General features: G+C 37.6%; 1 protein-coding gene across 5 annotated transcripts in view; it reads left to right on the forward strand.

The window, feature by feature from the left end:
* CDC42SE2 (CDC42 small effector 2) overlaps nt 1-26,524 on the forward strand; it is a 110,334-nt gene that overhangs the window by 60,285 nt on the left and 23,525 nt on the right. For all 5 annotated transcript variants that reach the window (XM_034655976.1, XM_034655975.1, XM_034655977.1 and 2 more), the window contains one exon: nt 13,618-13,949. In XM_034655976.1, coding sequence (XP_034511867.1) covers nt 13,896-13,949 — 54 coding nt within the window. In that variant the 5' untranslated portion in view covers nt 13,618-13,895. The remainder of the gene's footprint in view (nt 1-13,617; nt 13,950-26,524) is intronic.

Below are 26,524 nucleotides of genomic sequence, written 5' to 3' on the forward strand. Positions count from 1 at the left end.
TTTCATTGGGTTACCACTATACTGTCTTCCAGATTGCTGATCTGCTGTTCTGCATCATTCAGTCTGCTGTTGATTCCTCTACTGTATTTTACATTTTAGTTACTGTATTCTTCAACTTTGATTTTTTTTCCCCCAAGTATTTTCCATGACTTTAAGTTTTTACTGTGTTTATTCTTTTCTTGAGTTTGGTTAGCATCTTTGGTTATTTACTTGCTATTCTTTATCTGGTAGATTGCATATCTCTGTTTCATTTTCTGCTTGTTTTCTGAGGTTTTGTCTTGTTCTTTCCTTTGGAACGTACTCCCCCTGCCTCCTCATTTGCTTTAGTCTCTGCTTCTGTTAATTAGGTAGGTCAGTTATATCTCTTGGTCCTTAAGGAGTGTCTTCATGCAGAAGACGTTCTGTGGGGCCCTGTAGCACAAATTCCCCTGGTCACCTGAGTCATGTGCTCCAGGAATGTTCCCTGTGTGGTTTGCATTTACCCTACTGTTGTGGATGGGTCATGATTGATGTGGACTTGCTGGTGTGCAGGACTTTCCCCTGCTTTGTTTGTCTCTTGAGGTGTAGCCACTAACTGCTGCATTCACGATGGTAAACAAGGCTGGCCTACGTCTTATCTGGTTGAGAGGCCCAATCGTGACTGCTGTAGGTGCACTGATATACATGGTTGGCCCACAGTGCGGCTGACTATAACGGCATGCTGCAACACCTGGGGTTTGCTGGTCTTTTGGGCAGCTTGCTATGAGGTATGGTTGTCTTTGTTATGGGAGTTCTAGTATGTGGGACCCGTCCCCCAGGGAAGGGTGTTTAGAAAGGGCTCAGGGCCAGCCAAGGCCACTTGCCAGTTGTGGTGAGGGTGAGAGGGTTGCTGTTTGGGAAGGACTGCCAAGCTGTACGGGTGGGTTGGGTGAGGCGAATACACAGGGCAATGTTGGAGCAGGGTTAGTGGTGCTACTGCAGTAGATGGAGAATATCAGAAATGGTGCTCACAGGCCAGTCAGGTAGAGGAGGGTAAGAAAAGGAACACCCACAAGGACTTTGTTCCCTGGAGAACATGCCAACAGATTGCTGCCCGTCTTTTACTAAAATTCGTCAGTGAATTTCCTTCACATGTAACCCAGGCACAGCTGCCTCTGTGCTGGGACTCAAACATTGAGATGAAGCGTGCACTTTAAGAGCAGAGTCTTGGTTTCCTGCTGCCTTCTGGCTCTCTTGAATGTAAACCCCATTGGTTTTCAAAGCCAGACATTGTAGGTGTGTGTCTTTCCAGTGCAGGACCCCCAGACTGTGGGGTACCATGTAGGTTTCCGTGACGGCTTCTATAGTTGTGATATTCCTGCTATGGGTCACTATGCCTGGGGTGTGGGTCCTGACTAAACTGCCTCTCTGCCTCTTCTACCCTCTCACTATGGCTTTTTATTTATTTATTTTTTTAATATCGCAATGTGTATGATCCATTGGGCTAGTCTTAAGTGTCAAAGATAGATGTTATATATGTATTTGTGGGTTTTGGTGTTTCCCTGAGAGAAGGTGAGCTCTGGATCTCCCTATTACACTTTCTTGATCCCTTCTTCTGAAGTTTGTTTCTGTTACCCAGATAAGAGGTGGTATTAGAAGGTTATTGATTATGTGATTGGAGTAAAGAAATTTCCTCGCGGATACACTGCACTTAGTTTGATAAAGCAGTAGAAGACTTCATTGATAATATGACAGTACAGGTATTTTATAATTTCTTTGTGTTAAGTATTCTTTGTGTTGTACTCAAATTGAACTTGTTTGACTGTTATCTTTGAGATTATCATACTGTAAGGTAATCTATTCTAAAATTTTTTTTTATATTTTTACATGTAAAGTGTCAACACTATTTATAGAAATATATTAAATTTCTTTCTGGGGTTAGAATATAAAAGGTGATGGGGCGCCTGGGTGGCTCAGTTGTTAAGCATCTGCCTTCAGCCCAGGGCGTGATCCCAGAGTTCTGGGATTGAGCCCCACATCAGGCTCCTCCGCTGGAAGCCTGCTTCTTCCTCTCCCACTCCCCCTGCTTGTGTTCCCTCTCTCGCAGGCTGTCTCTATCTCTGTCAAATAAATAAAATCTTGACAAGAAAAAAGAAGTAAAAGGTGATAGAAAAGTATTTTTTCCTTATTATATTTTATCTATGCAACCAAAAAGGACAATAGCTGTTAACCACAGACTAGAATCCCACAGATACGTTTTTATCATTTAATGTGAATTCTAACTTAATTTTTCTTGATTTTAGTAAAACATATACCTTATTCTTGTAAAGTTCATGTGTGGGTAAAGAAAGAGAATAGCAGATTAATTTTTGGGAATGTCCTTTAACTTTTGGGAATGTCATTTCATCTTGTTTTAAAAGTTATTACATAAATGCACTTAGGGTGTTCATAAGAAGAGCTTTTTAAAGATAAAGATAACAGCAGTTTTCTCCTTTGACAACTCGGATTTGTATTATTTTAGTATGCCAGAGACATTAAGTTTTAATGAACTTAATCTTTAATCTGCCTATAATATATTTTACTAAAGAATTTAGTGATTTTTTTTTTTTGGAAAAATACAGATTCATTCTGACTGCGGGCAGCATATTATATTGCTTTTCTGTGTTCCTGAGAACACAGATCAAGATACCATATGTTCTGATGTACAGTTGATGGCATTGACTTAATTTTGATTCTTCTCATTTCCTCTGTAAAATTAGCAAAGGATTTCAGTATGATATTTTCTAGAATTTTTTTTTTTTTAAAACCTGTGGAAACAGTTCTGTAGATCTGTAGATTTAAAAAAAAAAATCTCTTTGGTAAGGGTGAGAAAGATCAGCTTTTTGTGTAAATTTTATCTTCTTGGTACCAGAAGCAGTAGTTCAGTTACACATTTTTTATTTTGTAAGGATTCATGTGGTTTTTATTTGTACTAAATTTGATATATCTTTATCGTTTTTCTTTGTGATAAAGCTAATGCTGTATTTTTTTAAATCTTTCTGATTTTCCTGGCTTCCTGCTCCACCTCTGTATAACTTCATATAGGGCATACTTTCCTACACTAGTTTGCTCTTCTCTTTCCTGTTTACCCTAAGAAGAGGAAAACCTATTCAGCCTTAGTGACAACTGTATAGAGACCTAAGTAACTTTTGAAAAAATAATAATTAATGATTAGTTTCACCGAGAGCTGTAAATAAATTGTAGTCTGGTTAGTCTTTAGTAGTGGGCATACGTTGCAGGTGTTGTCATTGTTGATCTTTTACTAATGATGTGAGATATATAAGTAAATGTGATGTGTATAGCTTTTTTGTTTGTGCTCATAACTTCCATCTGGAACTTAAAAGATAGTATGTACATACGTAATTCTTAGAAAATTTTTTTCTGTAGGTATTACTGGTCTCTTTAACAAGAAAATCTTTGAACCATTTTAAACTTATAGGATGTACTATGTCTGGTGCTAGACCTTCTGTTGATATTGTTTTATGTTTGATTTGAGAGGAAACTTTGATAACCTAATAACATGAGTCAGCTCTTACCTTGTGCCAGATATGCTGTTAATCACTTTGATAATACAATTTGATGTTAATTTTTATGGCTGTGTTGGGGTGGAGAAATTTAAAACAGCTCAGAGAGCTCTTAAAGAAGTATGACAGAGTTCTCTTGTCATAGCAGATGAATCTTGTAAAAGTTTGTCCCAGCCAAAGAATCATTGAGAGCTAAGAATACCTCATTTATTTAGGGAAAATACCAAGTTAACAGAAAGTCCTCGAGCAATTCTCACAAAGCAAGTAGGAATCAAATATAAATCACAGTGATCTTCTCTTTCTGGGATGAATCTGGAATCAAAGCTTGGTGTCTGCCTTACCTAGTTCTACACCCAGATAAATGACCGCCGTTTGTGCTCATTTGACTTTCATCTCCTCAGGGGATTGATAGAAGATTCCACGCCTGACTAAGAAGCCTGAATTATGCATACTTTTCATACTTCAAGCCTTTTAATTACCTTCCCTCAGCATTGCTTTTGCAAAACAGATTTGGCAGCCAGTTCAGTCAATAACTGGGTACTGAGCAAGCATTCCCTTCTGAAAGTTTAAATCTCTGCTACCAAGGTCTTTTATACCAAGAAGAGAAAACCTAACTAAATACAATTTATTGTATGAATGTGTTTTTAAATAATTAATAACCAATAGTTGAAGTTAGAATTACTTATTTAAACTATATACTGAATATCCTTTATATTGTTAATCTTAGTGTATGACATAGACATACAAATAATACATACATTTAAATTTGCTTTTGTGGAAAATATGTCATTGCTGTCAAAGGGATTAATTTAATTGGCATAAGTAAGTTTTGTTTTTCTTTACCTTAATACTGGTCCTGCTTCATTTTCCCTGTTAAATATAAATGAGAATAAATAGACTCGTGTATTTTTGTGTGTATGCTACTCCACAATCTAAGAAGGGAGATCGACTAGATGAATTGTTGTCCGCCTGCGTACGTAAGCATCAAGGAAGTTTTTCTCTGCTCAGTTCTCTGGGAGGAGAGAAAAAAGTGATTTAGTAATGGTGATGATGTTTGTAACACAGTAAAAACAATACCATTTATTTGTTTATTTATTTAAGCTCATTGTTTGCCACCCTCTGTACTTAGCAAGTTTACCTATCTAACCCTCACGTAAGCCTCTTAGATAGATAAAATGGAACAGAAAACTGAGACACACACAAGTATCTTTCACAAGATGAGGCAGCTAGCAGATGGAGGAATCCAGGATTTGAACTTAAGCTGTCTAGTTTCAGATTCTAAGTTTCACCCACTGTATCTGTTTTTCCAAGCTGCACTTCCACAGAAATGTGCAGTATGAATGTGTAGCATCCATGTGGTATGTGAAGGAATTAAAACTTAAACTTGATTTTATGAACTTCACCTTGTGGGTACCTAAGTATTAGGAATGCAACTGCTTTGTAGGGATTCTTCCTCAGCCAAGGAGTACTAGACTTTGACAGGAAAAACAACCTCCCAGTGAAGATGAGGTCATAACGTAATTACAAGGAAGTGGTCCAACATGAGGGAGAGCTAGCAGACAACACAAGAAGGCTAATTAGAGGACTAGGAAGTGATTTAACAGAATAATCAGAAACACACTATAAATTGAGTCAAGTTAAAGTGTCTAAGTTTAAAAGATTAAGAAACTGAAGTGAATTTGCAAAAGAACCACATGGAATTTGTTAAAATGAAAAATTTGATTATTGAATTAAAGGTCAATAGTTGGGAAAGTATTAATAGTGAAAATTAAGGGGCGCCTGGGTGGCACAGCGGTTAAGCGTCTGCCTTCGGCTCAGGGCGTGATCCCGGCGTTATGGGATCGAGCCCCACATCAGGCTCTTCCTGTATGAGCCTGCTTCTTCCTCTCCCACTCCCCCTGCTTGTGTTCCCTCTCTCGCTGGCTGTCTCTATCTCTGTTGAATAAAGAAATTAAAAAATCTTTAAAAAAAAATAGTGAAAATTAAATAGCAGTTGAGAAACAGGTGGAAGAATCCTAAATAAGTGGAAATATATCTGACGCTAGAGATTCTATGAAATTGGAGTCAAATGGAAAGACAATCTTTAAAGTATCCATAGGGAAAGAAAACCGAAAGTTTACGTTCAAGGGACCAAAAGTCAGATTAGCAGTGAACTTCTCATCAGCAACAGTAGATGTCAGAGTAATATCTGGAAAGGACTGAAGGAAAAGCACTGTCAACCAAGAATTTCATACTTGGCTGTTAAACTCTCATGCAAGAGTAAGGGCACAATATAGAAGTTGTGTTAATAGTGTATCTGTATAAAGGTTAGATGGGAGAATTCTGTTTTGGCAGTTCTTTTATAAGTAAATTGTTTCAAAATTGAAATTTAAAAAACCCTCACTGTTTTAGAGAAACAACTGGAAGCTTACCACTTGCAGATAATCATTAACAGCATGTATTATTGAAAAAACTCATAAAGTATGTACTTTATGAAGATGGAAGTTCATCTTTAAAGGAAGGATTGAAAAACAAGGAACAGTGGTTATCAAAGAAGTCAGTAAATGTCAGTAACCTTTGATTATCATCATTATTCTGTACTTTCATGTGCCACGTGTAAGTATTTTGTCTAATTCACACAACAGCCCTATGGTATAGGTACTTAACATTTTTCTGAACTCAAGGACACCATTCTCCTTTTTGAAGGAGCTCATTCAGTCCCTTGCACACCAAGTGAAAAAGAACGAAACCAAGTTATGTCTCTGTGAAATTTGAGAATTCTGAGTAAAGAGAAAATCTTTAAACCTTTGGGAGAAGGGAACATTTTTCACCTAGAAAGCAAATTAGAATGTCACCAGACTTCTTAGCAGCAACTCTGGAAGGTAGAAGATCGTGAAACAGTACCTCTAAAATCCTGAGGAAAAAGATCTTTAACTTGATACTCTATACTCAATCAAATGTCAAATGTAGGGATTTAAAACATTTTCCTTCCTATGTACCCTTTCTTAAGAAGCTATTGGACTTGGAAGGTATAAGTAAATCAGCTATTTTCACACACAAAAAGCTACTGGAGTGTATGTGATTTTACAAAGTAAGCTGAGGAAGATGAAGAAAAAGGAATATGTAATGACTAGAAATAGGAAAGGAACTGAGGGGACATGCCTAGAGAACAGCTGGTCAGAACTGAAGCAGGAGGCCAGGTTTTGTAAAGAAACAAAAAAAAGTTGTTTGTTTTTTTTTTAATCAATATGTCTACGCATATGGTTAGGTATTTGGAAATTACAGGTCTTTTACAGCTCTAATTAAAGTACTTTACAGTTCTGATACAGGTACATAGAAAAAACTAAGCAAATAAAAAAGCTCAGCACTTATTAACCTCAGGGAAAACAAAACATGATTCAAGAAGGAATAGCTGATTCTAATATGGTACTTGTTTCAGCAGCAGCAGTTATAATAACAGAAACATTGAATGTTGAGTCAATGAAAAATTATAATTATCTAATGGTAGTTGTGACAAGGAGTTTGAGGGTAGGAGATAATGTGGTTAAAAAAAAACCCCATCATAATCTATTTTAACAGAAAGTCAGTTTAAATGATCTACAAACTGACAGTTTAAGAAGTTGCAATAAGCATCTTATTTATAAGTACTAGAAGAAAACACGTTGGTAAGTTAGAAATGACTACAACAGATGAAGGGGGATAGGTTAGAGATATGTCTGTCTGTCTGGCTGTGTTGTTTTTTTTTTTTAGATTTGCCATTTTTGATAGCTTTTTATTACTTGAATTTTATAAAATCTGTGTGCTTGTATTATTTTGAATAACAGTAAAGATTTGTTGAAATATAAGAAACCATTGTACAGGTATGGTTTTATTCAGAGAACTGCCAGTACTAGGACAGAATTCAAATGTGTGTTCCTTGGTAAACAGTGTGTCGTGGTACCACCCACTAAGAAAGGTAACATTAAACCAGATATGGGGAAAAGAGCAATGAATTCTGTGTTTCAAATATCAGGTTTCGGGTAAGTAGGAGACTAAATGAGATGTTCATTTGCAGGTATATATAAATGTCTGCCTGGACTCAGGAGAAGAGTTCAGAGTGATAATAAGAGATTTCAGTCCATCACCTAGTACTTTGAGAGGTTGTGTATCACGTACTTTTTACTTCTAGTCTAGGCCACTAAAGAAGTGTTTAAGGAGAGGGAAAAATACAATGGAAATGGGAGAAAGAAAAAGAGGGGGAGAGAAAATGAAAAGCAGAAAGAAGAAAAGTAGCAGGAAAGGAAAAGGAGAAAGATTATTAAGGAGAGGGAAGGAAAACACGGCAGTCATTCTCATGTAAGAGGGAGAAGAAATGTGAGGAGTAGAGGATGAGAGAGTGATGTTCATGAACATTACTTTCCTTTATGTTGGTATTGCAAACCCTTGCACATTTGAGCCAAAAAAACCTCCCTTATATCCCTAAACATAATGTATATGTTTAGTGTTAAATACTTAAGTTTTAATTAAGAGGGGAAAAAGGAAGATGGGAGGGGGGAAAAGCCTGAGTAGACTATGAAGATGTTACCTAACGAATAAAATATTAGTGATTAATGTTCTGGGTAGTTCAGTCGGTTAAGCGTCTGCCTTTGGCTCGGGTCATGATCCTGGGGTCTTAGAATCAATCCCCACGTTGGGCTCCCTGCTCAGCCAGGAGTGTGCTTGTCCCTCTCCATGTGCCTCACCCCTGGCTCGTGCTTGCTCAGTCTCTGTCTCTCATTCTCTCTCAAATAAATAAAATCTTAAAAAAAAAAAAAAACCTGATGAAGAAAGCACATGTAAAGCCTTTACACTGAAAACTATAAATTATTGGGTATATCATGTTAATGAATTAGAATACTCAGTATTTTTAAATGTAATTATCCATTATCCCAGTCAGAAGTGTGGGAGGCTTTTTTGTAGAAACTGACACAAACTAAATCTAAATATATGGAAATGCAAAGAACCTAGACAATCCACAAAAAGGATAACTTGTGAAAGATAAACTCAATAAACTAGACTATCAGAAATCATAAACTATTTGAAAGATTTTTTTTGAAGATTTCATTTATTTGAGAGAGAGAGAGAGAGAGAGCACGAGCAGGGGGCGGGGCAGAGGGAGAAGCAGACTCCTAGCTGAGCAGGGAGTCCATGTGGGGCTCGATCCGGGGACTCCGAGATCATGACCTGAACTGAAGGCAGACACCTAACTGACTGAGCCACCTAGGTGCCCCGAAAGATGTTGTTTAAAAAAAGAAAGCCCAGGAAAAGATATTTAGAGTACATATTTTGGACAATGAACTTGATCTAGAATATATAAAGAACACAATTGAATAAGACAACTAAATTAAAAAGTGAGCAAAAGATCTCGATATATGTAACCAAAGAAGATAGATGAATTGCCAGCAAGCTTACGACTATCACTAGTTATCATCAAAGTGTGAATTGAAACTGCAGCAAGATACTACTTCATACCCACTAGAATGGCCAACATTGAGGAGACTGACAATTGTGGGACGATGGGAACTCTTACACATTCCTGCACAGTGCAGAACGGTACAGCGGATTTGGAAAACAGGTGAACAGTTTCTTACAAAGTTAAAATTAAACTTAGAGGAAGATCCAGCATTTCTATTCCTAAATGTTTACTCCGGAGAGGTGAAAACTGATAAAAGTGCAGAATGTGAGGAGGAGAGGAGCTGATGGTAGAGAGTACTACTAAGGTTTTTTACTCATATAATTCTCTTTAAAAGCCAGGAGACTGAGCTTTTAATTCAAGGAAACTCTGCCAGTTACTAAATGGCCAGATAATTCACTTTAAGCTTTTCTAAAATTTTATGTCTTGTGAATCTATGCGTTTGTGAATACCGTCTGGTGCTAAAGACTAGTCTGACTCCTTATATATGTGTGGAATGTGCTGAGCTGTGTTTCAAGCCAAGTTTAGATGTTGATGTTGTTGCAAAGTGATCCTCCTTTCATTGTCTTAAGATTTTAAAAAGTATAAGGTTTTCAAAATGGAGATGTTCTAAGCAACTGTCAGCTCAAGAAATGAAAGTAACTCTAGTTTATATATTACTAGGGAAATTGTTTTGTGATAAATTAAATACTTCCCTCAAGGTGTTCATATATAAATGTTTTAAGTCTGTATACTTTTGAAAAATAATTCTGACAAAGTAGTTTGTTTAGAAAAGCAAGAAGATGGAGATGTATTGGCATGACATTCCAAGGCATGTTTGAGACATTTTTAGGTTTATATATTTACTTAACAAATACGGAGCTGTGGAGTTGTAAACATCTGCTTGGTTTGAAAGTACATTTCACCAGATTGATTATCTAGGTGGAAATAGCTTAAGCTGTATATCCTGTCGCTCTTATTTCCAAAAATGTGGCACAAATTATTGCACTTTTAAAAATCATTCTTCAACTAAACATGAGGGAGGAGGAAGTCTTGTGAATGCCATCTTCCAGGTACATTTGAGTGTGAAATTCACAAATTAATGAATAGCTTTACTCTAAATGGGAAGGAGGTTTGAATTTGGGAACATGCAGGGTAATAAAGTATTATCGATGTATATTAGAGTTATTCATTAATTTTAAGTATTAAACAGAAAACACTTTGTTAAAAAGAGAAGAAACGGGCACCTGGGTGGTGCAGTTGCTAAGCGTCTGCCTTCGGCTCAGGGCATGATCCCTGCATTATGGGATCGAGCCCTACATCAGGCTCCTCCGCTAGGAGCCTGCTTCTTCCTCTCCCACTCCTCCTGCTTGTGTTCCCTCTCTCGCTGGCTGTCTTTCTATGTCAAATAAATAAATAAAATCTTTAAAAAAAAAAGAGAGAAGAAACAGGCACCTGGGTGGCTCAGTCAGTGAAGTGTCTGCCTTTGGCTCAGGTGATGATCTTAGGGTCCTGGGATCAAGTCCCACATCAGGCTCTGCTCAGGGAGTCTGCTTCTCCCTCTCACTCTCCCTCTGTGCTCACCCTCTCTCTCTCTCAAATAAACAAAATTTAAAAAAGAGGAGAAATTACACCCCCTAATCCAAAATTAATATTTGAAGATGGTTTCTGGAAAACATAATTTCCAAATAAAAAGGAAATTTGCCTGGCTTTATATGTAGATAAGAAAATAGAATAGAAAAACGATAGATTTTGTAAACACCAAATTTCAAATCCAATAGATTTGAAGTCTGTGTTGCAACAGTGATAAACATAAAGAATTTTCCCTTTCAAACAAAGATATATTTTTCATAGTTAAAATATTTATTTTAACTATATTTTTCATTGGTTAAAAGAGATTTCATTTCACAATGATGTCTTTTTTCATTAAAAATTTTTTTTTATTTGTCGTGAAGTATAGTTGACACAGTTTCTGGCTTGCAGCATAGTGATTCGGCAATTATATTTATTACGAAATGCTCATCTAGAGAGAAGTGTAATTACAATGTGTCACCACACAAAGTTATTACCGCATTATTGACTGTATTCCCTATGTTGTGCTTTTTTTCCATCCTCATGACTTACTTATTTTACAGCTGGCACAATGACTTCTTAATGCCCAAGGTCTTTGATCAGGGTGGAATTAAACTTCTTAAATGGAACACTGTAATAATGTTCCGGTTATTGTGAATTTAACCCTTTCCTCTTAGATTCTTTCTAAGAAGGAAGTGAAACCCAATGTTCTCTTGAGCTCCTTAACCTTCACAGTATTTACCTAGTTCACTGCACAAAGTCAGTTACAACACTGCCACTTCTTTGTTTTGAAAGTTTGGGTGAGATGAGGTATGTTCATCCCTGCTTGAAAATAAATCTTCCAGGTTCTGAATTTTAACCATGGCAAGAATGTAAGTTTTCTTCCTTCTCATCTTCCTCCTTGAACATAGGCTTAAATCTTAACCTGTCATTTTCCTATAGTATGTTAAGGGACTTGTCAGAGTCCCAGATTTGTGACATTAAACATACATGCATTTATCTTTACTGAAGATTTTCATCCATACAAATATAAGAAGTACCGTCATTCATGTCTTACCAGGTTTCTAGTCATGGCTTTGGAGAACACAAAAGGGAGAAATGTTACTTTACTTAATGTTCAGGGTCTGTGATCCTGTAATGTAGCTGTCTTTTACTGATTTATAGTTGGCATAGCTTATAAATTTATCATATCTTTCTCAGAGACTTATAAACATGTGATATCTGTTTGATTACTTGGGACAAAAATGTTAATACCTATTTGAGTAATCTTGTTAATGCATCTCTGGTCTTTGATCTTTTCATTTCTGGGATGGCTTTTTTTTTTTCACTCTGCCACCCTACGATGTCTTTTCTGGGAAATATTTCCTACATTTGTTGACTCTGCTTCTTTCCCATCACTCACTTCTCAACTCACTCTAATCTGATTTCTGCCCACACTACTTCAATGAAACCGATGTAACCAGGGCCACAAGTATCTTCTGCCCACTTTGATGGACAGTTCTCTGTCTTTGCTAAGTCCTCAGCAGTTAATACTGTTACCAAATTCGTCCTTGAAACGGGCTCCAGTGACAGCACATTAACTGGTTTTCCTCCTCTCTCTCTTTGTGGTAATACCCAAATATTCTTTGGGTATTAGAAAAGTAGACTTTTCTTCCTCTACCCATAGTTAAATGATACTATTACTTAGAGTTCTCTATTAGACCCTCTTTGCTTTTCATGATGCAGCTTTCTTTAGAAATTAGGATTCAGGAGTACTTGGATGGGGGCGCCTGGGTGGCACAGTTGTTAAGCATCTGCCTTCGTCTCAGGGCATGATCCTGGATCCCTGGGATCGAGCCCCACATCAGGCTCCTCCGCTGGGAGCCTGCTTCTTCCACTCCCACTCCCCCTGCTTGTGTTCCCTCTCTCACTGGCTGTCTTTCTCTCTGTCAAATAAATAAATAAAATCTTAAAAAAAAAAAAAAAGAGTGCTTGGATGGCTCAGTCAGTTGAGTGTCAGTGAGCTTGGGTTCTCTCTCCCCCTCTTGCCTGTTTTCTCTCTCTCTAAAATAAATGTTAAAAAGAAAAAAAAAATTTAGGATTCATGGCTTCATTTATGATCTGCTGGTAATTCCATGACTTTTCCTTGGCTTCAGAACTGTACATCCAGAGGTTTAATGGACACCTTTACTTGATGATTGTACTAGGCTGCAGGTGATAGAAACCCGCCTCAGTGTAGCTTCAGGCTAAGAGAGAGAAACATAGCCACACAAAACCAAAGCTCAGGTGCATAGGTCAAACTGGTCTTAGGGATGAGTGGAAGCAGAGATTTATGTCCTCTAGACTTCCTCCTCTCTTTTGTCTGTGCTTGTCAGCATTATTATCTCAGAACAATCATCTACATTTAGTTTGAAATTTACTTGGCTAAGGCCCTTCTTAGAGTCAACAGCTTGGCAGTCATGAAGAAAGGATAGGTTCACTCTTTGCCCAGCCCCACATAGAAAATTGTCTGGTGTGGATTCTGAATGACTCAGCTTGGTTGGCTACCAGTAGGGTATAAACTGTTTTTACTGACACTGATTCTGGTGATGGTGGGGTCAGGAATCTAATGTCTTAGTTCACAAAATGAAGCCAAAATTAGATCCTGTCCATCTTTCATGTTCAATTTCAACTTTATTGGAGAAGCTACTAGTTTTATTGATGGTTATCAGTGAGTTACAGCTGCTTAATTATCTAGGAAGAGTTGATTGCTCTACCAGTTACTTTATGGGTTGTCTTTGAGAACAGAGGTTCAGGTGAAGAAACCTGTATGAAAATGATCAGTATTTCTTCTTGGAATCTGAGACTTTTGTATGGCTGTCATGGTGTTCTAGTTAGTGATTTAAAAACATAAATTTATTAGAATAATCCAGAGTTTTATAGTCATAAAATAGGGTGTTCTGTGAAGGCAAGGATTTCTTCCTTCACTGTTATATTCCTAATAACCTGACACTCAAAGTGTTCAGAAAATTTTGTTGGATATCAGTTTATTAAAATTTTGATTTTTTTTCAATGCTTTTTGGGAAAATAGTTTTAATTTTGTCACAGATTTAAAAAATAAGAGCATCTAAGGATAAGTAAAGTAACTTGTTTTCTTCTATTTTTCCTTCTTTATAGATTACCTGTTAGAGCCCTGAGTCAAGACAACAATTTTTATACCTTCCTGGTGGTTGAGAAACGAGTCTCTGTGGAACGAGAAGCAAAGAAAGGAAAACAGATTGACTTTCTTCATTAAATTGACTGTATAAGATACTTGACTTCCAGGAACAAAAAAACAGAGAATCTTTTTTTGGCATCATTGGACATTCAGCATATCGAGGAGCTTGCTTTCTGAAGCTTCCTGAGCCAAGATTTGAAAACTTCATTGGTGCTCATTTATACCGTGGACTATAAGCATGAGTGAATTCTGGTTGTGTTTCAACTGCTGTATTGCAGAACAGCCTCAGCCTGTAAGTATGAAGTAATATGTGTACAGATTGGGTGGGGTGCTCATTAAACATACCACTGGTTCTCAAGCTGGGAGTCAGGACCCTAGCGGTAATTGCAGGGCAGATCTAAGGAGTGTCAGAAAGTAGTTCATGGAGCTCTGAACATCTGGTTTAAAAAAAGAGGGGAAAAAAAACTTTATTGAGTAAATACTGTGTGTCAAGAACTGTGCTAGACCATTGTACGTGACTGAGGAGGCTGTCTCCTCTACCAAGTACGTGGCTTCTAGAGGAACAGTGAGAGGTTGACACCCCAACTTGAAGTAAAACAGTGGAGTCAGCCTTGAAAGTCAGTGGGTAGAATATGTGGCAGCCAGACTGTGCTCACATCCTTCTTGATCTACCACTTCTTTTTCCTCTCAGCAACCATCTGAGGAAGATACCATTACCCTTATTGTTCATCTGGAATACGTATAGTTTTTGCTCAAAGTTCTTATAGATAGTAATTGGTCTTAGGTGACTTTTTGGTGCATGCCCCACTTTTGTGCCTTCTAACCTGTGCACTCATATTGTTGCCTCTTCCTCTTCCTATATTGTTGCCTCTTGCTAAATCTTGCCCTCCAAGTCTAATATTCTGTTCATCTTTTAGGATGCCTAGATGAAATGTTACTTCTGTGAAGTCTTCAGCTTTTTCTTGACTTAGCCAATACCTCATGTGTATTCCCACTATCTCATTACTTTGTTTTTCTATTATAGCCTAGAACTTCTTTATGGTAAATAACTGTTTTGTAGTCTCTCCACCATGTTTTTGGTTCTATGGGGGACCACATATACTTTGTATTTTCAGGATCAAATCTATGACCTTGGAGCATGTAGCTTTACGTGCCAGTTGGTTAGATGGCTGGCTGAATAAGTGAATTTATATTGTTTCATTTATGTTTGTAAGAACATAAATGGAAGCATGAGGTGTAATCTTGAAGTCTTCTCATCCCTTTTTTGAGCCTTTTCCTGGGCATGTGCAATCACTTTCTAATTTTCCTCAGGTATGCAGTGTTTTTTGACTGTTCTAATCTATCATGTCTGGCTCCCAAAGGGGGAAAAAATGAAAAACAAAGGGGGTTGGAGGGAGAGGAGAAAGGATGCTGGCTTTTAAATCCCCTACAAGTGACTGAACTAGAGGGGGAAGTGCAAGGGCTGCGCACCTCTTTGCTCCTTGGTGATGAGAAGCAGATAATTGAAGGAAAGGTTCATTTTTGCCCATCCTGGCTCCAAAGGTGTGTGTAAGCTGCTCTAGGAAGCAGCTAGGAGTTGGGGATGGGTAGGTGCTACTGTAGTAAGAGGTGAAATTGACTGAAATTGAACATTGTTTATCTTCCAAGTCTTTCCCTGGAGGTTGCAAGCCTTGAACAGACTCCAGAGTTCTGAAATAGTTCTACCAGACAGATTCTGCCGGATGCAGAATCCTTGTGGTACTTATTCTGCCATTTCCCCTTTTACAACTTTTTATAATTTTGTTTTTTATATTTGGCTCTTTGGTCCATGAAATAAGGAAGATTTTTCTGTGTGGTGTGAGGTAGGGGTCTGTTAGTTCATGCTAATCAGCTACCTAAAGACAGTTTATTAAATAATCTTTTTATTAGTGATTTGGAATGTCACTTTTACTATATACCATGTTTTCATATATTGAAGTGTCCATTCCTGGAGTCTTTTAGTTTTTGGTACATGTGTTTACACCTATGCCACTACCATACCGTTTTAATTTGTTGTAGTTTCAAGTAAATATTTGCTGTATCGTAGAGGAAATCCCTTTCATAGATCTTTTTCAACTGTATTGGTAATGTCTTGATTTGTGAACTGGGATGTTGTTCCGTGGTTCCTTATCAGGTTTTTCTCTTTTTTTCTTCATAGGAAGTACTTTGTAGTGCATATTTTTAATCCTGTAGGTGTTTATTTTATAAACATTGTATGTAAAACTTTGTATGTAAAGTGTATCTGAGATTTGATGTCTTCAAAATTCTGAACAATCCCTTTGAGAAACATGGCATATGTTTACATTTATATAGTCCTTTTCATATTCTTTTAGTAAAGCTTAAAAATTTCATCATTAAAATTATGCACATTACTTATTAGATTTGTTCTAAATATTTTAGGGTTTTTTTTCTGACTGTTGTGAATCAAGTTCTGGTCTTCAATTCATTTCCTAATAGAGATTTAATAGTATATAGGAGATGAATAATATTTATCTACTAATCTTTTAACCAGACAGCTTACTGAACAGTTTATATTTTCAAAATAACTTTGTATGGTGACACGTTTTTGTTTGTTTCTTTGTTTTGGCTTTGTTTTGTTTTTTGTTTTTGTTTTGTTTTTGTCTTTTTCTGATGAGTGAATGTCTTATCCTGGTATCTTATTGCATTGATAAAGATCTCCAGCATAATGTTGAGTAGTGCCAGTGATGTGTGGGAAAGGGAGAAAGGAAATGGGAAGCGTTCTAATTAAAGCATAATATGAGTATATACTTAAGTGAATGTGTGTGTACTTGTACATTTTTTTTTTTTAAAGATTTTATTTATTTATTCGACAGAGATAGAGACAGCCAGCGAGAGAGGGAACACAAGCAGGGGGAGTGGGAGAGGAAGAAGCAGGCTCATAGCGGAGGAGCCTGATGTGGGGCTCGATCCCATTAACGCCGGGATCACGCCCTGAGCCGAAGGCAGACGCTTAACCGCTGTGCCACCCAGGCGCCCCTACTTGTACATTTAAGTTACTGTGTGTAATTTGTTACCAATGATACTACCAAGGATTCAATTTTCACTGTTTTTAAATCAGGGAATTTTTTAATCCTATTGCCATATTGTTTTAGTATGCCTTGTAATATTTTGTTGGAAGTCAGACATAGGGTTACCCTGAGTAAGGAAACTAAGGTAAACAGGCCTTTAGCTTGAGGTTTTATGTTTATCTGTCTCAGTGTTGGGCCATGTTTACTGAAGCTGTAGGTGTCAGAAGATAAAATTTCTGCTTGTGTCCTTGTTTTTGTGCCTTGTTTTCTTTGGGTTAATTTGGAGACTTCTTAAATAAGGTCTGAGATGTCTCCTTTCAGTTCTGTTCTCCTCTTATATAGAAGCCTTACTGATGTGTTGGTAAGGCGTGTGTGGTGGGGTGGGGGGAAGCAATAGGTGCTATCGTGGTTAGGTTTCAGTTTTTTTAGCGAGCCTATGCCCCTGGGCTGTTACTCACGGAAGTGCTTCTTAATGTTTTGAACTCCCTGGTTGAAGCAAAAACCTTAGAATACACTGGAATTGGGTATTTCTTTTTCTGTATATGGAAGGCTAGGCTGGCTGGGGATTGGATATTTCCCTTCCCTAGAGTTGGTTAGTTTATAGCCCATTAGCTCTGGTAAAAGAGTGTGTCTTGAGGGTTGGCTTTTTGTTGTTGTTGTTTTTTGAAGATTTTGTTTATTTGTCAGAGCACACACAATAAGTTGTGATTTTCTCTGTCTGGTTTAGGGAGCAGTGGTTCTCTGTGTGATCTCGGTTGTCTAATGGATCTGAGAAGAGTTGGTGGTTTTTAGTTCAACTTTTTTCTTGTGTGTGGATGGGAGTGAAACTTTACAAACTTTATGTGCCACACTGGAAACCAGAAGTCAGTATTGTTTTTTGGTTTTGTTTTTTTTAAGATTTATTTATTTTAGAGAGAGAGAGAGAGACCATGTAAGAGAGCGTGAGTGCGAGCAGGGGGAGGGGCAGAGGGAAAGGGAGAGAGAATCCTAAGCAGACTCCCCGCTGTGCGCGGAGCCTAACGCAGGGCTGTATCTCACAACCCTGAGATCATGACCTGAGCCAAAACTAAGAGTCAGATGTTCAGTCGACTGAGGCACCTAGGCACCCCAAATTGCTGTATTTTTTAAGATTGATTTTTTTCATTGCCAGTATTTATAATGTGTATAATAAAGTGAGTCCTACTGCAGTATGTGCTGCAGGTATAGTCACCAGTAGCTAAAATAGGAAAACAGGAGTATGAACAACAGGAGCAGAAGGCCTTGGAATTACAAATATGAGACTCTAGAAATACATTTTCTGCTACACAAAGGATTCACAGCTTGAGTTTTTTTGCATACATATAACATGTTAGTATTGTGTTATTGTTGAATAATACATATTTGTGTGAAATACTCCATAAGAATTCCATGGGCATGTGATTTTTTATTTTTGGCCTGCTGAGAAAAATAACAGAACTTAACAGGGCCATGTGGTTATTATAGTACAAGAATAGCTTGCTTATTGGCATCAGAAAAACATTTAAAGGATGCACTAATAATTTTATGTATGTTTACAGTTTACAAAAACATATCCTTGCACTTCTTTGAGACAGTATCAGGATTGCCTTTTTTGAAAGCTGCTTGGTCATCTCTAAAGTTTTCTAAAGTATTTACTGAAACGAAGTGCTGCATGCCAACTCTCCCACTTGTTCTTTGCCACCCCCTGCTCTTGCACATTCCATGTATGAAAAAGAACCCAATATGGGAAGAAAACAGAATGCATTTTTCTGTGTAGTGGCATAAGAATCATACTTTTTCTTCCTACTCCTTCAGTTTAGCACAGCGCAGTACAGAGTATAATAGAGTCCCAATTTCTTTGAGCCTTGGCAATCCGAACCTCTCAAGTTAACTGTATTTTATAAATGCTGTAGTTGCTGTTACTAATTATAGCTAAAGTTATAAATTTAAAAAGTGGGTGGTTGCTGCCTTGGGATTTATTTATTTTTTTAAATGAAAAGATCTGTCAGCTCTTTATAGGTTTGTAGTGATTTGTTACTTATTGTTGTGCATTAGAGTACTGGTGGACTGTTATTAAAGTATAATCAGTATACCAAAAACTGCAAGTAATTTATATAATCTGATGAATTTGGACATACGTACATACTTGTGTTACCATCACCACAGTCAAGGTAATACACTTTTAAGCTATCCTCAAAAACAACAAATATTAATTACAACCGTCTCCCACTTTTCATTTCATTTCATGATATTTTGTAATGCTGTTTGTCTCTGAAATGTGTTACTTTAATTAGACATACACACACAGTCACCATATGTTCATCCATATACTAACACCAGGATTTCTACAGTGAAGTAGGTACTGATGAAATGACAGTGAGTAAAGCAGACATCGTTTCTGCCGTCATGGCTCTCACTCTTAGTGGAGGAGAAACTTAGCGAATAAATAAGTGTATAGTGATGTCAGGTGATGCTAAGTGCTCTGTGGAAAAGAAAAGCAGGGAATGAAGATCAAGAAGGAGAAATAGGGGTATTGAGGGTGTACAGGGAAGGCTTCTCTGGTGAAGTGATATTTCAGTAAAGATGTAAGGTAGTAAGACACAGTGTACTCAGGGAGGAGCGTTCAGTCAGACTAGAGAGTGCAAACAAGGGCTCTGGACGTGCAGTGTGTGTGTGTGCGTGTGAGAGGAGCATCAGGGAGGGCCAAGCGGCAGTGAGCCCTGGGAGATGGTGCTGGGAGATGAGTTCAGAGAAGTTGCGGAGGGCCTGCTCCTGTGTGGCCTTTCAGGCCATGAAAATACTTCATGGTATCTGCTCTTTATGAAATGGGAAATCATTGAATGGTTTTGAGCAAAAAATCAAGTAGAACATACCCTTTTTCCAGTGGATTGAATGTTACTCTGAGCCCAGACTGGGAGTTAGCCCTGACTGACCAGAGTGTTAGGCTCTGGGCCGCTGAGTTACTTCCTTACTGCACACTCAGCCAGCATTCTTTTTTTTTTTTTTTTTTTTTTAGATTTTATTTATTCATTTGACAGAGAGAGAGAGACAGCCAGCGAGAGAGGGAACACAAGCAGGGGGAGTGGGAGAGGAAGAAGCAGGCTCATAGCGGAGGAGCCTGACGTGGGGCTCGATCCCATAATGCAGGGATCATGCCCTGAGCCGAAGGCAGACGCTTAACCGCTGTGCCACCCAGGCGCCCCGCAGCCAGCATTCTTGATGATCATGTGGAGTCTTCTGCAAATAAGGCTGTTTATTCCCTCTGTGGCTTTTCTTTCTGCCATTTTTGTTGTTGTTCTTGTTGTCCTGATGTAGTTGTAACCTACAGTTGTATGTTTGTGTGTATGTGATGATGATGGACTGGCCACAGCAAAACAGCATCGTGCTCTGTGTTTTCAAGTGTTTGAGGCTTCTTCAAGGGAAATGATTGAGGAATTGGAAGGAGGATGGCATGTATCACTAGATGTTTAGGAATTGAAAGAAGACTGTAGACATCCTGACAAGCATCAGAGTCAAGACTGCAGCCTGAGAGGATGAACCAACGATTCTGTGGAAAGCTGCTAGAGGAGACTAGCTGAGGGCACTGTATGATTTCAGGTGATTTATATAAAGGAGAGGAGCACTTACTCCAGTGTGGTGCATCTCCGTAGGTACTGTGTTCTGATGATCTCCGATGGCACGTTCTTTTAGGGCTTCTCTTTTCATGAAGCACATTCCCTATGCCACATACTCGGTGTGAGTATGGTAAAAATGTTGTCTTCATTCCTTATTCTGAAAACAAAAATGTACATGCTGTGAATTTGTTTAAGTTCATGTAATGTCATGTTATATAACCACAATAATCTCCAGACACTTAATAGATGAATTTACTGAATAAAAAGGAAATTATCCTTATCAGTTGAGAAATGAAAAATATCCCTACTTTTTAGAAGGGTATTGCAGAGGACAGATTGAAATGTTTCCATCATATACTAAACCTAGAAATTCCTGAGACTGCATGCCCTGTGCCTCAGGAGTGGCTACCAGTATTTCTTCGTAGTCAGCTGCTTTGGGGTATGGTGGTTTGTAATCCCTGTGTACTTAATGTCCTGAGGAGAAAGCTGAATTTGTGTATATGTGTGCTTACAAACAGATTAGAAAGGCTCTTGACATGAGGGTAGAGTGGAAGGTTTTTGCCCTTAACCAATCAGGAAGCACTGGTAAGTTAGTGTCCTTAGCATTTCAGGTGAGTTCAAGTTTGGGGATGAGTGGGGGACGGTAGTAGAAAGCCATTTATTTTCAGAGGTTACAATGCTTTTATAACTTTGTAAATGTTAGACATTTTTGCTTAATGCTTTTCTTAAATTGGTCTTTGTTCAGTTTAGATGGGAGTTTTTTTACTCTGTTCCTCAAAGTCAATAAGCCATTTCTTAGCAAGCCATTGATGATTGCTGCCATCTTTAGTTACTTAAAAACGGGTAACAGTGGGGCACGCTGGGTAGCATATTTTGTTAAGCTTCTGACTCTTGGGGCGCCTGGGTGGTGCAGTCATTAAGCATCTGCCTTCGGCTCAGGGTGTGATCCTGGTGTTCTGGGATCGAGCCCCACATCAGGCTCCTCCACTGGGAGCCGCCTCCTCCCACTCCCTGTGCTTGTGTTCCCTCTCTCGCTGGCTGTCTCTCTCTGTCAAATAAATAAATAAAATCTTAAAAAAACACAAAAAACAAAACTTCTGACTCTTGATTTTGGTTCAGGTCATGATATCAGGGTTCTGGGATTGAGTCCCACGTCGGGCCCCCCACTCAGTGGGGTGTCCGCTTATCTCCTTCTCCCTCTGGTCCTCCCCCTGCTGGCACGTGCACTCTCTCTCAAATAAATACATCTTTAAAAAAGGGAGAAAATAATAGCAAAAATAATCTGTATTAAACATAGACAATAGGTTATGAATTCCATGCACCCATTTCTCAGCTTCAACATTTTCATTTCTTATGTGATCTTGTTCATCTCATTCCAGCCATTTTGCCTTTTATTATTTTGAACACCAGTCCCAAGCATTATGATTTTATCCATAATATGTCAGTATTTATTCCTGTAAATGACTGTTACTTAACATAACCACACTATTCTTAACACCAAAAAATTAATAATTTAAAAGTTTGTTTTACACCTAAACATATAGTATAATAATTATGAAACAAAAGTATTAGGAAGAAAATATTACCTAAATTAAGAAATGGGGCATTGCCAACACCCTAGAAGCTTCCTAATGATGTGCTTGTCAGATACACCTCTGCTCCAACACTTGGAGGCAACACTACCCTGGTTCTTAGAGTAGTCAGAGTAATCACTTACTTGTGGTGTGTGTTTTGTTCATTTTGTTTGTTTGTTTGTTTTTGTTTTCTTACCATCTCTGTATGTATTCCTAAACAGTGTAATTTAGCTTACCTGTTCTAACTTGAAATGAATGGAGTTCTTCTGGATGTAATCTTTTGTGTTTTCTTCTTTAATTCAATATTAACTTTTGTAAGATTCGTCCATATGTATCCAGATAGCTAAACTTCATTTTTCTTGCAATTTTTCTTGTATGACTACACCGTAATATATTTATCCACTATAGTCCTTTTGAAAATCTGAGTTGTTAGCAGTAATGCTCTTGTGCCTTTCTGTGAGTGTGTTGTCTAGTGAACACATGCTTAAGTTTCTTTGGGGTATGTACATAGGAGTGGAATCAGTGGCTTTGAAGTCTAAGGGCAGTCATTTTTACCATGCTAGACAAAATTGTTTTAATTTGGTGCTGTCAGTTTACATTTCCGCCAGCATTTTGAGTGTACCATTGTTCTGTATCCTCATGAAACCATGGTATTGACAGACTTTTATGTTTTTATCAGTCTGGGAGAAAAGTAATGGAATCTCTTTGAAGTTTTAACAGTGTGTTATCTTGCATTTTAATATAAGGGAGTGAAAAGTAACCTTTTTTCGGCTCTTCAGTCGTGAGCCTCAGGATTATACACAAATCAGAGATTTCTTGAAATATAATTCCCCCAATTCAGCTCTTTAAACTTTTGTTCATCAGCATATTCTGCTTTTATTCTAGGATAAGATCACATCTTTAAGAGTACAGAAAAGACACATTTAGATAGGAGCATCTGCCTTTGGCTCAGGTCGTGATCCCAGGATTCTGGGATTGAGCCCTGCAGCGCAGCGGGATCCGTGCTCACCAGGGAGCCTGTTTCTCCCTCTGCCCCCCACCTCCCACTTGTGCTCTCTCTCTCTCATTCACGTGCTCTCGCTTTCTATCTCAAATAAAATCTTAAAAAAAAAAAAAAAGACACATTTAGATAAATTGAAGCACACTAAGTTAAGACATTATGCTATAGCAGTTTTCATTTTTGTAATTAGTTTCAAGTATGGTTAAGCATTAATTCAGTGCTTTCCATTTTGTCTTTTAGTGTTGTAGAAATATTTGCAGTCAGCAGCCACCAAGCATCTGTATCAACTTATATATCAAATATTAGTAGAGTCTAATTTTTTTGTTTATTTTTTTCTGGTTATCTCTATACCCAGTGTGGGTCTTGAACTAACAGCCCTGAGACTGAAAGTTGCACGCTTCTCCGACTGAGCCAGCCAGGCACCCCAGTAGAGCTTAATTTAAAAAAGGGGGAATGAAAATCAAAGTTCTATTATTTTCCTCTTCCCAGCAGATCATTTTGAGTACCCCTCAGTGAGCATATCCCATGGTGTAGACCCTTGAATACAGAACAAGTCAGAGCGTGGAGCTCTGGAGTTCAAAAACAAGATTGTATTATTTTCTTTGTGATTAAAAATACTGCTAAAAGGAAAAGAAAGGAAACTTGGGAAGAATTTTTTGGATGAACCAGGAGGGGAAAAAGCCCACTGTGGTCAAATAGTTAGTTAAAAAGTATGTGTGTATATGACAAATAAGGGCCCACTTAATTTTTTTTTTCTGTATGCTAGTTAAAAAATCCATATCCATATGTTCATAAAGTCTTCCTCATCTAGGAGGTCATGTTAAGTAGTGTGAGCTTGTATTAACTGGCTGCTTATATGCATATTGAAACATTTCTTAAAAGTCTGTTGTTTGCAAGTCATCTGACCACATCTGGGATATTGTTAGGTTTATTTAGAAAACACTGTCTTCAATTATAAGTGGTATCATTTGTGTTAATAGTGTGAAAGNCTCCCTCCCTCCCTTCCTTGAGAGAGAGAGCGCGTGTGAGCGAGTGCACATAAGCAGGGGGGAGGAGCAGAGGGAGAGGGCGAAGCCGACTCCCTGTCAAGCAGGGAGCCCGATGCGGGGCTCCATCTTAGGATGCCAAGATCATGATCTGAGCCTAAGGAAGATGCTTAATTGACTGAGTCATGCAAGTGTCCCAAGGTGGTGAATTCTTAAAATGGCTAAAATAAAGGTCCTTCTAAAATACCAGAAGCATAAATTTTGTTTTGTTTTACTGAATCTTGGGTTTTATAAACCTAGACACAGCAAGAATGAAGAAGATTAAACCCTTGTATGTCTAGAGTTAGTGTGGGTTTGGTTCTGATTCTCACATTGTCTTGGTATTATATACAAACAGGAAAGAACGTAATAATACTGTTAAAGAACACAAATTTTATTATTTTAAAAATTAAAAAAAATGAGTATACCAGGCAGGTAACAAACTATTCATTATTGTAGAAAAATGAAGTGTTTATGCAAATTTTATGTAATCTGTGACTAAGGAGAAGTTAGAACTTAAGTAATTTCTGGAACCTAATGCTATAGTGGTATTGTAATAATTATCTGGGATAGAAATTTATGATGTTCATAGTATATTGAACATTTTTAGAAGCACTTCTTAAGAATGTGTTCATCAGTGATGTAAACACCTGGAAAAAACTATTCTGTTTCTTATCCTTCTCTATTTAAACTTGTTTATACGGATGCCTGGGTGGCTCAGTAGGTCAGGTGTCTGCCTTCAGCTCAGGTTATGATCCTGGGGTCCTGGGATCGAGTGCTGCAGCAAGGAGGTTGCTTCTCTGCCTCTACGCAAAATCAATCTCTCTCTCTCTGTCTCTTTTTCTCTCAAGTAAATAGATGAAACTCTTTAAACAAAAACTTGTTTGTAATGGGTAGAAAATATTACAGATAAGTTTTATTAGTAGCTACCATATGCAAGATAGATGGTTAAGATCTCAGCTGTATCTCCTTTAAGTCACGAGTACATGAAAGGTTGGTTTGGTCCCTTGGTCCCTTTCTACCTTTGTACATAGTAAAAATTCTGATTTTTTAGATAAGACATTTCTGGTGCATATGTTCCATTTGCTTTTGTATATTGAACTTTTAGTTCTTTGGAAAGCTGATTTTCTGCTTAAATTCCTCTGTTTTAGAAGGTAAGGCATTACTTGTTTTATTTGTGACTTGTTTTCTGTTTTCATTTGTGAACTGAAAATAATTTTCGTACAGACATCTAGTCAAATGCTTGTGTGTGCTCACATGCAGATTTGGAAACTGTTAACTAGTAAAGTAAGTTGAGACTAATGAGTTAATGGTAGAGCCCTTTCAGTTTAAGGTTGGTTTTCTTTTTAGTGTGTGTTTCCATAACTTATATCCAAATGGAAATGAATACATATATTGGATAAGAAATTGAATTATGAAAGTATGCAAATATACATCAGTAGTTTTAATAAGTTAAGATGAAACCAGCAGTTTCAGTGTTTTAAAAGGCTCTCATTACCACCAAATGTTAATTACTATCTACCATTTTTATAGACCTTCTTAGTTCAAATACTTTCATATATATTAATTTTATGATATACAGGCTGTCATTTTCATTCCTTCTTTGCATTTTCCCTTCTGTCCCTCTTTCCGTGGTTTTGATTTTGGTTTTATTTTGTTATTACAGTGTCTACTTGGGTAATTTCCTCACTGGGATCTTAACATACACAAATACTTCTGCATGTACTCAGATATGAATATATCCAGAAGGCATTAAAATACTGGAAAAAGTATTAGCTGAGTGAGTTCTGTATATAGATTAAGTAAACAGAACTTTCTCTTCATTAAACACAGAAAAGCTATTACTAGGTACCATTTTCTTGCCTACTTTAAGAACAGATAAAATTAATAAGGAACATAAGAGAAATGTGCTTTCAGTAGTGGTCAGCTGTGGGGAATTGATGTCATTTTTAGGAACCCCAAAGTTAAGGATGGTTATGAAAAACCAACCCCCCCCTTCTTCATATGATATCTGGTTTTCTGTGGTGTTGAGAGTTCTTCACATAAGGGTTTGAATTCCAGTGCCAGTACTTACTTACTATTTGACCTTGAGGAGATTAAACATTTGCAAATAGGAATAATGGTAGGAAAAATAAGAATAATAATCCCAACTCCTAGGATTGAATATATTAAAGTAGATAATAGGTCAAGTATATCAAATAAGATAATTTAAAGTGCTTAGTGTGGTGCCTGGCTTACAGAGTGCTCTGGTTATGAATGTTGAGTTGATAAATTGTGATTTCCTCTCACTTAAAAACATTTTTTTCTGCTTTTTCTTGTTTTTATCTCCATTGATTATTTCTAAGTACAGTGTATTTGAAATGAACAGGATCTTCCAAGTTTGAAGAGTTGGTCTCTTGCCACAATTATTTTGGTTTGGTTTGCAGTTACCAGGAAGAGAGATCCAGTTGCCTAACGGAGAATGTTGGACTTCCCCACACACACTTCCCCCATTTCTTTCTCCTGAAACCCACTTTACACGACATTGAAGGAGTATAAAAAAAAAAAGTATGAAAAGATAAAACTCACAAAGAGAAAGAGGATAAAGAGATAACCCTGGATGAGAGATAG

Source organism: Ailuropoda melanoleuca, chromosome 3 (assembly GCF_002007445.2).
Source record: "Ailuropoda melanoleuca isolate Jingjing chromosome 3, ASM200744v2, whole genome shotgun sequence".
NCBI classification, from domain to species: Eukaryota; Metazoa; Chordata; class Mammalia; order Carnivora; family Ursidae; genus Ailuropoda; species Ailuropoda melanoleuca.